The sequence below is a fragment of the Salmo trutta genome, chromosome 2, assembly GCF_901001165.1.
Source record: "Salmo trutta chromosome 2, fSalTru1.1, whole genome shotgun sequence".
NCBI lineage: Eukaryota > Metazoa > Chordata > Actinopteri > Salmoniformes > Salmonidae > Salmo > Salmo trutta.
The window spans coordinates 75,248,504-75,263,474 of record NC_042958.1 but is presented as its reverse complement, the minus strand read 5'-3'; the positions used below and the strand labels follow the sequence as shown (position 1 = coordinate 75,263,474).

Here is a 14,971-nt window from a genome sequence, read left to right as displayed (position 1 = left end):
TCCAGTCTCTGCCGTCACCTGCAGTGGCGGAAACATTGGTGGCCCCTCCCCCTTTGACCGCTCAAACACCCCCCCTTACCGGCTCAGACAGTGCCTCCTGGACCTCCTCCAGGAATCTCTCCAGCAGCCTAAGAGACGTTATTCCTGTTTGTTGTGCCAGGACTTCCGGGGTTTTCCACCCCTCCTCTCCCAGCAGTCGCAGGTCACCCAGCCTTTGTAAACCCGCTGCCATCAGTTGCCTCTGCAGGGTGGCCGACTGAACCGATCTCAAAGGGATGGCTGGATTGTGGAAAATAGGCTCCTCCCACAACCCAGGCTCCACACCCCCTTCTCGTGTGGGCCTTAGCAGCTGCCAGGCCCTCAGCACTGCAGAGAAAAAATCTGAGAGACCTGCTGTACTCAGCCTCTCCAGCTTCATGAGGAACAGCTGCCGGTCCAACCCTTATCTGCCAGCTCTCCTCAGCAGTGCGCATGCTGTTTTCCTCCAGCCAACATCATTTTGGTAAAGCAGTCTATGCGCCGCAGTCAGAAAGCAGTCACCCTGCTCTCCAGTTCCACCGGGCCCTGTCCTCCTTCGTGGACGGTCATGTACAACACTGCCACCCTCAGCCCGTGAAGGCCCGACCAGAAAAAGTCCACCAGCTTGCGTTGCAGGTCTGCGAGCAGACAGACAGTTTATGCCACAGGGAAGATGCCACCAGGTTGTTGATTATCAGCACCCTCCTTCTATATGACACTTGGGAAAGGAGCCAACTCCACCTGGCCAGTCTTGACACCACTGCCTGTGACAGCCCCTCCCAGTTCTTCCTGACCCACCTCTCCGAGCCCAGGTACACCCCCAACACTTTAAACCCTTCACAACCCCACTGCAAACCCCCAGGAAGCAGAGGGGCCCTATCCCCCCATGCGTCTCCTGCAGAAACAACACCAGTACTTTTTTTTGTTTTACATATTCACCCAACACACTCTTTCCCGCATCTCTGGCGCCATTTATATTAAGCGAGCCTACCCAAAGAGTCTCCATAAGAAGTGGGAGAAAAGCCAGCAAAGAAAGAGACCAATAGCAAAGCTCAAAAAGCCCCAGTGTCAGAAAGAAACTATACATCTAAACAGTCTCTGAAGGTAGACCCTTACGCACTATTGTGACCCACTTCCTCAACCTAAACCGTTTCCTGGGTGAGAGGACATGATTTTTTTATAGCATGTTGTACTGATCTTTGAAACTTTCCCGGATAAGAAAAAAAAGCCTCAAGATTAACTTTTTTCCCCTTGGTCTCATTCAGGAACCTTGTCAATTCTCTCAACATGTACTTTGAACCCTCTGCTTGACTGGCTGTCAGCTCCGGACCCATTGAAGAGGAGTCTGAAAAAAAATAACTCCTCTTCCTCAGACTCACTTTCCTCCTCATCTCCATCTCCCATCCTGACCACCTGCCCTTACTCTCTGGCCAGGGCCTTCCCGCCAGCACCAGGCAAAGGTTCCATGGTGCCTTTGACCACACCCTTTTTCCTTTTCTGCTTGACACCCCCCTCCTCCCCCTAGTCTCTTACACTTCCCCACTATACTCTCCTCGTCCACTAGCATAACCTGACTAGACCAAGCCTAATCTACACCACCCTCCATAGCATGACTAGGCCCAGCATCATCTACACCACCATCCATAGCATGACTAGGCCCAGCCTCTGCTACACCACCATCCATAACATGACTAGGCCCAGCCTCATCTACACCATCATCCCTGGCATGACTAGGCCCAGCCTCTGCAGTCTACATCTCATTACCCCCTGCCCGTTGAACTAGATTTCCCCCACTGGCGCTTGTGCCCTCACCTTGTCTACGGCCTTTATGTGGGCACGCAAAGCTCTTATGCCCAAAATCCTCACACTCAAAACATCATAGACTATCTGTGCTGGAAAACCCTGCATAGAGCCCCTCCCCATGCCTCACTTTAACCTCTCTAGGGCAGGTGGCACCAAATCGTCCCACCTACGTAACAGCCAGTTGAATCCTGTGGCGCGATTTTCAAATACCTTAGAAATGCTATTACTTCAATTTCTCAAACATATGACTATTTTACAGCTACTTAAAGACAAGACTCTCGTTAATCTAACCACACTGTCCGATTTCAAAAAGGCTTTACAACGAAAGCAAAACATTAGATTATGTCAGCAGAGTACCCAGCCAGAAATAATCAGACACCCATTTTTCAAGCTAGCATATAATGTCACAAAAACCCAGAAGACAGCTAAATGCAGCACTAACCTTTGATGATCTTCATCAGATGACACACCTAGGACATTATGTTATACAATACATGCATGTTTTGTTCAATCAAGTTCATATTTATATCAAAAACCAGCTTTTTACATTAGCATGTGACGTTCAGAACAAGCATACCCCCGCAAACTTCCTGCGAATTTACTAACAATTTACTAAATTACAGAGCTCCTCTATGCACTCGATGTCCGATTTTAAAATAGCTTTTCGGTGAAAGCACATTTTGCAATATTCTAAGTAGATAGCCCGGCATCACAGGGCTAGCTTTTTAGACACCCACCAAGTTTAGCCTTCACCAAACTCAGATTTACTATAAGAAAAGTTTGAGTACCTTTCCTGTTCTTTGTCAGAATGCACTCCCAAGACTTCTACTTCAATAACAAATGTTGGTTTAATCGAAAATAATCCATAGTTATGTTCCAACAGCGGCGTTTTGTTCGTGCGTTCAGGACACTATCAGAATGGTAAATAAAGGTCACGCGCACGGCGCATTTTGTGACAAAAGATTTCGAAATATTTCATTACCGTACTTCGAAGCATGTCAACCGCTGTTTAAAATCAATTTTTATGCAATTTTTCTCGTAAGAAAGGGATAATATTCCGACCGGGAATCTGCAATTAGGTAAACAGCCGAAAGAAAATATATCACTGGGTCGACTCGGGCACGCGCCTAATTCCTTTGTCCTCTGATCGGCCACTTGGCAAAGGCGATTATGTGTTTCAGCCTGGGGCTGCCTCGTCATCGTTCAGCTTTTTCCCGGGCTCTGAGAGCCTATTGGAGCCGTAGGAAGTGTCATGTTACAGCTAAGATCCTGACTCTTCAATAAACAGAAGCAAGAACAACAACACCTTGTCAGACAGGCCACTTCCTGCATGAAATCTTCTCAGGTTTTTGCCTGCCATATGAGTTCTGTTATACTCAGACACCATTCAAACAGTTTTAGAAACTTTAGGGTGTTTTCTATCCAAAGCCAATAATTATATGCATATTCTAGTTACTGGGCAGGAGTAGTAACCAGATTAAATCGGGTATGTTTTTTCTCCGGCCGTGTAAATACTGCCCCCTAGCCCTAACAGTTTAAAATGCACATTTAGCTGTTGCTCATTGTTATTCAGAAACATAAACACTTGCCTTTTTGCACTTTTAATATTATGTATTCTGCTTAAAATCGTCCTAAAATTGAGCACATTTGACTTTTATTGCTTTATATAAAAAAAACATTGCGAAATGTATCGCAGAATTTCAGAAAAGCTGCCGCACAATCAAGCATTTTTGGCCGCAGAAATCACAAAATGGTGATAAATCCTGTAGGGACTGTTCATAACAGTATTTAGTTGAGGTTATAGTTTTTGTGAATGATTTGTCCCAAATACAATGCTTTAAGTTTATGAAATATTTAGGACAAACTTATTCCTTGCCACCCATTCTGAAAGCCAGTGGCATGTCGTTAGTAAAGACTGAGAAAAGTATGGGGCCTAGACAGCTACCCTGGGGAATTCCTGAATCTACCTGGATTTTGTTGGAGAGGCTTCCATTAAATAACACCCTCTGTGTTCTGTTTGACAGGTAACTCTTTATCCACAAAATAGCAGTTGGTGTACAGCCATAACACATTCGTTTTTCCAGCAGTAGACTATGATTGATAATGTCATAAACCGCACTTAAGTCTAACAAAACAACCCGACAATCTTTTTATCATCAATTTCTCTCAGCCATCATTTGTGTAAGTGCCCTGCTTGTTGAATGTCCTTCATGCTAAAAGTCTGTTACTGTAAAATGGCATTGTATCTGGTCAAACTCCATTTTTTCCTAAGGTTTACGAAGGGTTGGTAACAGACTGTCTGGTCGGCTATTTGAGCCAGTAAATGGGACTTTACTATCCTTAGGTAGGGGAATAACTTTTTCTTTCCTCCAGGCCTGAGGGCACACATTTTCTAGTAGGCTTAAATGGAAGATATGGCAAATAGTAGTGGCAATATCATCTGCTATTATCGTCAGTAATTTTCCATCGAAGATGTGGCTTGTCATTGTTGATAGACAACAATAATTTTTTTACCTCTTCATACTTTACAGAATTCAAAAACACAATGTTTGTCTTTTATTAATTGGTCAGATACCGTATATTTGGATGTGAAGTGTCAGCATTTGTTGCTTGCATGTCATACCTAAATTTGCTAATCTGGCCATGAAAAAATCATTAACGTATTTGGCAATATCAGTGGGTTTTGTAATGATTGAATCATTTGATTCAATGAATGATGGAGTGGGGTTTGCCTTTCAAAAACATAGGAATAGCTACAAAACCTATTATATATAACGACCTTTATTTAACTAGGCAAGTCGGTTAACAAATTCTTATTTTCAATGACGGCCTAGGAACAGTGGTTTAACTGCCTTGTTCAGGGGCAGAACGACAGATTTTTACCTTGTCAGCTCAGGGATTTGATCTTGCAACCTTTCGGTTACAAGTCCAACGCTCTAACCACTAGGCTACCTGCCACCCAAAATATGACCTCTTATACACTATATTAGGCCCAGTCTTTGAAACTTTGGTTTTCCTAGATATGGCCACTATATTGTGATCACTACATCCGATGGATTTGAATACTGCTTTCAAACAAATTTCTGCAGCATTAATAAAGATGTGATCAATACATGTTGATGATTTCATTCCTGTGCTGTTTAACTACCCTGGTTGGTTGAATGATAACCTGAACCAGGTTGCAGGCACTAGTTACAGTTTGAAGCTTTCTCTAGAGTGGGTAGCCAGAAAATCACCCAGAAAATATAACTCTTGATTTCACACACACTACCAACCATTTCACACATGTTATCCAGATACTGACTGTTAGCACTTGGTGGTCTATTGCAGCTTCCCACCAGAATGGGTTTGTGTGCATGTGAGTGAGTGACACCAACAGGCTCCTGAAGAGCTTCTCTTCCCACTCCATAAGACAGCTACATAGCTAACGAAGTAGCCAACAAAATGGCTACACAGACTATCTGAGTCTACCTTTGTATTTTACTCTTGCACTGTCTCTATGCACACTCACAGGGCCCTATACACTTCGCACACTGATACTTCAACACTCACTACATAATTTGCTCATACACACATAATATGCACATACATTTGTACTGAATCTACACACACCCACTCACATACAATCATCATATGCACTGCTACTACTCTACATTTATGCTGATGCCTAGTCACCTTACCCCTATACATATCTACCTCTATCACTCCAGTATCCCTGCACATTATAAATATGGTTCTGGAACTGACCATGTATATAATATGCTTACTTACTTTATTGTGTTATTATTAATATTATTGTTATTATTTTTATATCTCGTGTGTTTTTGTTCTACCTTGTTATTTGTAGTATTATATTGTTATTGATTACTACAAAGTTGAGTTTAGAGATTGCAAGAAAGGCATTTAACTGTACTTATGCATGTGACATTTAAAACTTGAAACCTGAAACTTGAAACGTGGGTGTGTTTGTCACCTGTCTCCTTTGCTGTAGTCCAGGGTACAGCATGTCCTGAGGGGTTCGTAGTCATACTCTCCCCAGCCGATGAGGGGCATGGCAGACCAAAAGGTGGTGAACAGCCAGATGAAAATAGCCAGAGTGATGGCACTGCTCCACTGTAGCTTTGTCCCTGATGAAAAGCACAACCATAGAAATACAATGATTATCATAGAGTCTATTTCAATAATCTATAGAAGCCATGGAAGTGGAACGATTAGAATAGATTATATTTTGGGAATTTCTATTTCCAATTGAAATGGAGAGGGAGAGTAAAAGTGTGTGCTATGCTATTAGAAACAAACACAGTTACTCTCCATCATTCCAATGGAAAAATGAAATATTCCATCAGGCATATGGCTTTCCAGGACTAGACATATGTACAGTGCATTCAGAAATTATTCATACCCCTTGACTTTTTCCATATTTTGTTACTTTACAGCCTTACTCTAAACTTGATTAAAAATACATTACCATTCAAAAGTTTGGGGCCACTTAGAAATGTCCTTGTTTTTGAAAGAAAAGGAAATGTTTTGTCCATTAAAATAATATCAAATTGATTAGATGTACAGTATAAAAATTGTTAATATTGTAAATGACTATTGTAGCTGTAAACGGCAGATTTTTTTATGGAATATCTACATAGGCGTACAGAGGCCCATTATCAGCAACCATGACTCCTGCATTCCAATGGCACGTTGTGTTAGCTAATCCAAGTTTATCATTTTAAAAGGCTAATTGATCATTAGAAAACCCATTTGAAATTATGTTAGCACAGTTGAAAACTGTCTCTAACCAGAATAGAAAGAGGAGTGGGAGGCCCCACGAGAGTCGCAAAGAAAAAGCCATATCTCACAGGCCAATAAAAAGAAAAGATTAAGATGGGAAAAAGGACACTGGACAGAGGAACTCTGACTAGAAGGCCAGCATCCCGGAGTCGCCTCTTCAATGTTGACTTTGAGACTGGTGTTTTGCGGGTACTATTTAATGACGCTGCCAGTTGAGGACTTGTGAGGCGTCTGTTTCTCAAACTAGACACTTTAATGTACTTGTCCTCTTGCTCAGTTGTGCACTGGGGCCTTCCAATCCTCTTTCTATTCTGGTTAGAGCCAGTTTGCGTTGTTCTGTGAAGGGAGTAGTACACAGCGTTGTACGAGATCTTCAGTTTCTTGGCAATTCCTCGCATGGATTAGCCTTCATTTCTCAGAACAAGACTAGACCAATTTGTAAGTCGCTCTGGATAAGAGCGTCTGCTAAATGATGTAAATGTAGACTGACGAGTTTAAGAAGAATGTTCTTTGTTTCTGGCCATTTTGAACCTGTAATCAAACCCACAAATGCTGACGCTCCAGATACTCAACTAGTCTAAAGAAGGCCAGTTTGTTGCTTCTTTAATCAGAAACAACAGTTTTCAGCTGTGCAAACATAATTGCAAAAGGGTTTTCTAATGATCAATTAGCCTTTTAAAATTATAAACTTGGATTATGTCACGTCCTGACCAGTAAAAGGGGTTATTGGTTATTGTAGTTTAGTCAGGGCGTGGCAGGGGGTGTTTGTTTTGTGTGGTTTGGGTTTTTTGGTTTATGTTCTACATTTTCTATTTCTATGTTGGGATTTTGGTAGGACCTCCAATTTGAGACAGCTGGTTGTCGTTGCCTCTAATTGGAGGCCATATTTAGTTGGGGTTTGTTTCACTTGTGTTTTGTGGGTGGTTGTTTCCTGTATAGTCTGTGCACCTTACGGGAGTGGTTTCATCGTTTGTTTTGTTTAAGTGTTTGTCCTTCAATAAATAAGAAGATGATAAATATACCCGCTGCATTTTGGTCGACTCCTTACGACGCCTGTGAAAGAACCACCCACCAAAGAAGGACCAAGCAGCGGAGGGAGGAGCAGAAGGAGACCTACTTGGAGTCATGGACATGGGAGGAGATCCTCGATGGAAAGGGAGGGAACGAGGGAACGACGGAGGTATGAGGCGTTATATCCTCCATTTCAGGAGGAGAGGAGGCAGCCCCCCAAATTTCTTTTGGGGGGGCACACGGGTAATTTGGCTGGGCCAGGGGTGAGCCCTAAGCTAACTCCCCGTGCTTACCGTGGGGAGCGTTTGGTGTGGAGAGCACCGTGCTATGTGGAAGTGCGCACGGTCACGCCCATCCGCACGCACAGTCCGGTGCAGTCGATACCAGCCCCCCGCAAGTGCCGTGCTAGAGTGGGCATCCAGCCAGGAAGGAGTATGCCTGCTCAGCACATCTGGCCACCAGTGCGTATCCTAGGCACAGGCTACCCTGCGCCTGCTCTACGCACAACAGCCATCATTCCTCAGCACAGCCCAGTTCGCCCTGTGTCAGCACTCCGCCCATGCCGGGCTACAGTAACAACTCAGCCAGGACGGGTTGTGCAGGCCGTGCGCTCCAGACCTCCAGTGCGTCTTCAAGACCCAGTGTATCCTGTTCCTGCTACTCGCACTAGCCCTGTGGTGCGTGCTACTGTTCTGGCGCCTCCAAAGCCAGCCCCACGCATCAGGCCTCTAGTGCAGTGCACCTGCCCAGTCCAGTATGTCCTGTTTCTGCTCCTCGCACTAGCCCTGAGGTGTGTGTCAATAGTCTGGCACCTCCAAAGCCAGCTCCACGCATCAGGCCTTCAGTGCGCAGTCCCCGTCCAGAGCTTCCGCTGACAGTTCCCCGTCCAGAGCTTCCGGCGACAGTTCCCCGTCCAGAGCTTCCGGCGACAGTTCCCCGTCCAGATCTTCCGGCGACAGTTCCCCGTCCAGAGCTTCCGGCGACAGTTCCCCATCCAGAGCTTCCGGCGACAGTTCCCCGTCCAGAGCTTCCGGCGACAGTTCCCCGTCCAGAGCTTCCGGCGACAGTTCCCCGTCCAGAGCTTCCGGCGACAGTTCCCCGTCCAGTGCTTCCGCTGATGTCCTACAGTCCGGAGCCTGCAGAGACGGCCTACAGTCCGGAGCCTGCAGAGACGGCCTACAGTCCGGAGCCTGCAGAGACGGCCTACAGTCCGGAGCCTGCAGAGACGGCCTACAGTCCGGAGCCTGCAGAGACGCTCCTCAGCCCGGAGCCTGCAGCGACGCTCCTCAGCCCGAGGTCTCCAGCGACGCACCTCAGCCCGAGGTCTCCAGCGACGCACCTCAGCCCAGAGCCTTCAGCAGTGGTCTACAGCCCTGAGATTTCAATGGGGGTGGGCAGGTTAGAATGGGAACTAAGGCCGGAGCCAGAACCACCTCCGTAGTTGGAGGATTGGGGGGGTGTAGCACGGGAGCCGTCGTTGACGGTGGCCACTCTCCCTTCCCTCCCTTTAAGTTTGGGGTTTATTTTTGTGGGGTTTTTGTTTTGAGGTGCATTCGGGGTCTGCACCTTTGGGGGGGATGGGTACTGTCACGTCCTGACCAGTAAAAGGGGTTATTTGTTATTGTAGTTTGGTCAGGGCGTGGCAGGGGGTGTTTGTTTTGTGTGGTTCGGGTTTTTGGTTTTATGTTCTACATTTTCTATTTCTATGTGTTTATCTAGTTTTTCTATTTCTATGTTGGGGTTTTGGTAGGACCTCCAATTTGAGACAGCTGGTTGTCGTTGCCTCTATTTGGAGGCCATATTTAGTTGGGGTTTGTTTCACTTGTGTTTTGTGGGTGGTTGTTTCCTGTATAGTCTGTGCACCTTACTGGACTGTTTTCGTCATTTGTTTTGTTTAAGTGTTTTTCCTTCAATAAAGGAGAAGATGATAAATATACCCGCTGCATTTTGGTCCACTCCTTACGACGCTCGTGACAGATTAGCTAACACAACGTGCCATTGGATCAAAGGAGTGATGGTTGCTGATAAGGGGCCTCTGTACGCCTATGTAGATATTCCATAAAAAATCTGCAGTTTCCAGCTACAATAGTAATTTACAACATTAACAATGTCTACACTGTATTTCTGATAAATGTTATGTTTTTTATTGGACATAAAATGTGCTTTTCTTTCAGAAACAAGGAAATGTCTAAGTGACCCCAAACTTTTCAATGGTAGTGTGTGTATGTGTGTATATATAGTGCATTCAAAACTATGAAATAACACATATGGAATCATGTAATAACCAAAAAACTGTTAACCTGTTAGGGTATAGGGGGCAGTATTTTCACGGCTGGATAAAAAAATGTACCCGATTTAATCTGGTTACTAATCCTACCCAGTAATTAGAATATGCATATACTTATTATATATGGATAGAAAACACCCTAAAGTTTCAAAAACTGTTTGAATGGTGTCTGTGAGTATAACAGAACTCATTTGGCAGGCAAAACCCTGAGACAGATTCTGACAGGAAGTGGATACCTGATGTGTTGAATTGACTTTAAGCCTATACCATTGAAAAACAAAGGGGGTGAGGAATGTTTTGGCACTTCCTATTGCTTCCACAAGATGTCCCCAGCCTTTACAAAGTGTTTTGAGTCTTCTACAGTGAGATCTGACTGAAGAAGAGCCTTGGAACGGTGATGGCCCATTAGACACCTTGCGCGCGAGTTGATGGTGGGTACTCTCATTCCGAAACGTTTTAAAAGAGAACCCAATGGTCCGCCTTGAATTTTATTCATGTTCTGGTTAAAAAAGGCCCTAATGATTTATGCGATACAACGTTTGATGTTTGAACGAACGTAAATATATTTTTTCCGTTCTTGAAGTGAAGTGAAGTCCGGCTGGCTTAGATCATGTGCTACAACACGGAGGTTTTTGGACATAAATGATGAGCTTTTTTGAACAAAACTACATTCGTTATGGACCTGGGATTCTTTGGAAGTGACATCTGATGAAGAGAATCAAAGGTAATGGATTATTTACATAGTATTTTCGATTTTAGATCTCTCCAACATGGCGGTTAGTCTGTATCGCAATGTGTATTTTTCTGGCGCAGTGCTCAGATTATTGCAAAGTGTGATTTCCCAGTAAGGTTAATTTTAAATCTGGCAAGTCCATTACGTTCAAGAGATGTAAATCTATAATTCTTTGAATGACAATATAATATTTTACCAATGTTTTCTAATATTAATTAATTATTTTGTTGTCATGACTTGACTGCCGGTATTGGAGGGAAACGATTTCCTGAACATCAACGCCATAGTAAAACGCTGTTTTTAGATATAAATATGAACTTGATAGAACTAAAAATGCATGCATTGTCTAACATAATGTCCTAGGAGTGTCATCTGATGGAGATTGTAAAAGGTTAGTGCATAATTTTAGCTGATTTTATGGTTTTGGTGACGCCTGTCTTTGAATCGACAATGCATTACACACAGCTATTATCAATGTACTCTCCTAACATAACCTAACTTTATGCTTTCCCCGTAAAACCTTTTTGAAATCGGACAACGTGGTTAGATTAAGAAGATGTTTATCTTTCAAAGCCTGTAAGTTAGTTGTATGTTTGAGAAATTTGAATTTTGACATTTATTTGGTTTCAAATTTGCCGCTCTTGAAATGCACCTGCTGTCGATAGGGTGCGCCACGGGTGTATGTACATTTCTGACCCACTGGAATTGTGATACAGTGAATTATAAGTGAAATAATCTGTCTGTAAACAGTTGTTGTAAAAATTATGCACAAAGTAGATGTCCTTACCAACTTGTCAAAATTATAGTTTGTTAACAAAAAATGTGTGGAGTGGTTGAAAAACAAGTTTTAATGACTCCAACCTAAGTGTATGTAAACTTCCGACTTCTGTATATATCAAAAACGTTCCCCAGGGATGCTGGCCCATGTTGACTACAATGCTTCCCACAGTTGTGATGTCCTTTGGGTGGTGGAACATTCTTGATACACACAGGAATCTGTTGAGCGTGAAAAACCCAGCAGCGTTGCAGTTCTTGATACAAACTGGTGCACCTGGCACCTACTACCATACCCCGTTCAAATCCACTTAAATATTTTGTCTTGCCCATTCACCCTCTGAATGGCACACACACAATCCATGTCTCAATATTCTTAAGACTTAAAAATCATTCTTTATCCTGTCTCCTCCCCTTCATCTACACTAATTGAAGTGGATTTAACAAGTGACATCAATAAGGGATCATAGCTTTCACCTGGATTCACCTGGTCAGTCTATGTCATGGAAAGAGCAGGTGTCCTTAATGTTTTGTACACTCAATGTATAGTTTGACAAGGTCATAACACAATAGAAAGTGTGTCAGTGTGGGTGTAATCTGCAGATTATGTCTTTGCGAGAGGTCATTATAACCATGTAGATGAGTGACCTCATCACAGACCAGTAGACTCATAGGCCAGATGGCCTTTTAGGATGCTGTGAGGCCCCAAGAACAGCTGCACACAAAGATTAGTCCTGTTTAGTGTGCATTTGTTGTTGGGGATGGATGTGTGTGTGTATCTGTGTGTGCGTGTGTCTATGGAGATGTATAAGACCTAAGAGACCGATGAGACTCATGCCACTTACTTGTGCAGTACTGGTGGTATCTGTCCCATGCAATGGCAGCAATGAAGTGGATGCTGGCGAGAGCTGTCACGAAACCCTGGAAGCCGTGAGTCTGGCAGCCATCAGAGCCATAAGGCCAGTACCTGGAGAAGAGCGTAAAGAGGGGGAAAGACAATACATTAGGCCTTAACATTGTTATTATTTTTATTGTGTTCAACAATTAATTGATAGACTGGTAGAGCACAATGTAACAGAAAACTGTAATTTATATGGCCATTTTTAGTATTATCAACAGTAAAAATAAACTTTAAAACATTTTACTGCAGCATACTGTAAATGATGGTGCATTGTGGGAAAATTGCCATATTTCAAATGGTACTGTAATTCCACCCCACAGAATGCAGTACCGTACCGTATTGTATTGTTTGAGCCCTAAAAACCTTTTGACCACTAAGGGATGCATGGTGTGGTTGTTTCTGGCTCATTAACATATTTTGAAGCATACCTTGTAAGAAGCTATATTTGTTGCACCCATGAGTGAGAATGCTGTACCAATTTAACTCGTATGTGGTTATAGTGCGCCACCAATTTAAAATGTATAGTCGACAGATTGAAATGGCAGCAAGTCTCAAAGTTTTAAGTGTTGAGCATTATGTCATGCCCTTTTTGGTCTGTTTTACCCTGCAGTCTCTGTCAGTTTGGAAGCCTTTGAGAAGGCCTCTAGAAGTGCAAGTGATATAAAACATGAAATATAAATGAATATACTGTAATATAATAGCAGCCAACCTGCTTGCACTAATCACTTGTAATTACAGTGAAATACAAACTCCTCCCCTCAATGAATTTCATGCATTCATCCATTAATTCATTAATTCCAATTACAGTAGCAGTTACTTTTTTATAGTATAATATGGTCAAGTGTACAGTCAATTTGCGGTAGTGTACTGTGTGTCATTACACAGTACTTGCTTTGATACTGTATTTATATTACAGTAGGTGTACAGCAATATGAAATACAGAATTTTACTCACCACTGAGATGCCTGTAAGATACTGTCAAATTAATGGCAAACACTTTACAGTGCATAGAACTAGACTGCAGGGAAGGCCAGTGTCTGTTTATGATATTTTGCATTGGCCATGGTCATCTATTAATAACCATTTCAATTTGAAGTGAATCTGGTGCCTGTTTTAATCCTAAACCACCTAGACGCCAACCCAGAGCATCATCGTTCATCCCCCCGATTAAAGAGTTCTAAATCCTCCGCCTTTATGCATCACAGCACAGTCCCCGGGAGGTCTGTTATGACCCTACCCCGTTGGTCTTTGCCCCGGAATTATCAATCTACTACTCTAAAACCAGAGATATTGATTAGCCTATTGATTGGAATATGTCAGAGAGAGAGAGAGACACATGTTCTCCTTTGAGTTGGTCCGCTATGGTATTGAGAACCCCCAGTATATAATATACCATATTCAATTCATGGTATTTTGCAGTGGCAAAAGTTGCAACAATGAGTCAGTTTGAGTAAAAAGTGAATAAGGTGATGGAGAGGATTAGTGTGCTATGTCACTCACCTCAGAAAACTGGAGAAAGCGGCAATGGTTGCGTTCGCAGAGATGCCCATATCGGCCAGTGCCAAACTCAAGACTAGGAAATTGCTGGGGGTTCTCAGTTCTCTTATTTTGAGGAAAGCAGCGACTGTCACAGCATTCAGGAAGAATCCCAGAAGACCTAAAAAGGACAGAACACAGAATAGGTTATAAACACAGTGGCAGTGTGCATGGCAGAGCGCATATTCCATGATGAGAAGTTTTCTTTTGGAAGGCTGTTTAAACAATAATAATGTGTTATTCCAGGCTATTGAATGTGAAATTATAGGATATATCATGCAATTTTCTGGACAAAATCAGCATTTCATCCATATTGCATCAGGTCACATAACTGCGCTGCTACCACTCCTTGTTAAAGAGTGCGTGAACAGGCCACCAAACCTGAACACGGAGCATCAGGTCTAACATAGCATATAGAAGCATAGCTACCGCATTTATGGATGAATTCCATCACTCACCCTCCACTAGCAGACAAGATCCCAAAGAGAATACATCGAAGTCTGAGAAACCATCCGGTAAAGGGTAGGAAGACACCATCTTCAATGCGATTTTTCACACCAGTAAAGTGTAGAAATCATAGATGTATTTACTCTTCACTGTCCGCTTGCTTTACAATGTGCCTCTAACCTAACTGATCCCACTTTTAAAGGGGCATTTCACATGAAAAAGCATGCATGCAATTATGTAAAGCTCTCTCACTCTCTTGCCCCAATCCGCACAAGAATGTCTTAATGAACGTAACAACACAACCCGCTGTCCCCTAATACGTATTTACACACCGCTACTCTAAAGCTCTCTACTAGTTACACAACAAGCCTTTCTGTCTGTGTGAGACCACCGTCTGGAGAAGGATGACCTTAATGTCAAATGCACATGTTTGGTGTGGTCTATACAACTCTGTTGAAAGGATGTTCAGCACCCAGCCATATACATCCATTCATTCATGCTTTTTGTAGGCTACTGAAGTGTTTGCATGGCAGTAATATACAGCACCCTTTACAGATATATAGGCTACATAACATGTATAGGCCTATAAACAGTATAACGTAGGCAGGGTTGGGTAGGTTACTTTCTAAATGTAATCTGTTATAGTTACTAGTAACCTGTCCAAAATAACATAACTTTT

At 43.0% G+C, this 14,971-nt stretch overlaps 1 protein-coding gene across 1 annotated transcript in view; it reads right to left on the bottom strand.

The window, feature by feature from the left end:
• LOC115162955 (RPE-retinal G protein-coupled receptor) overlaps positions 1-14,606 on the bottom strand; it is a 29,438-nt gene extending 14,832 nt beyond the window's left edge. The window contains exons 1-4 of the mRNA XM_029714505.1: positions 14,304-14,606; positions 13,810-13,966; positions 12,254-12,375; positions 5,795-5,948 (exon numbers count right to left, since the gene is read on the bottom strand). Coding sequence (XP_029570365.1) covers positions 5,795-5,948; positions 12,254-12,375; positions 13,810-13,966; positions 14,304-14,382 — 512 coding nt within the window. The 5' untranslated portion in view covers positions 14,383-14,606. The remainder of the gene's footprint in view (positions 1-5,794; positions 5,949-12,253; positions 12,376-13,809; positions 13,967-14,303) is intronic.
• Between the last annotated feature and the right edge of the window lie 365 nt (positions 14,607-14,971).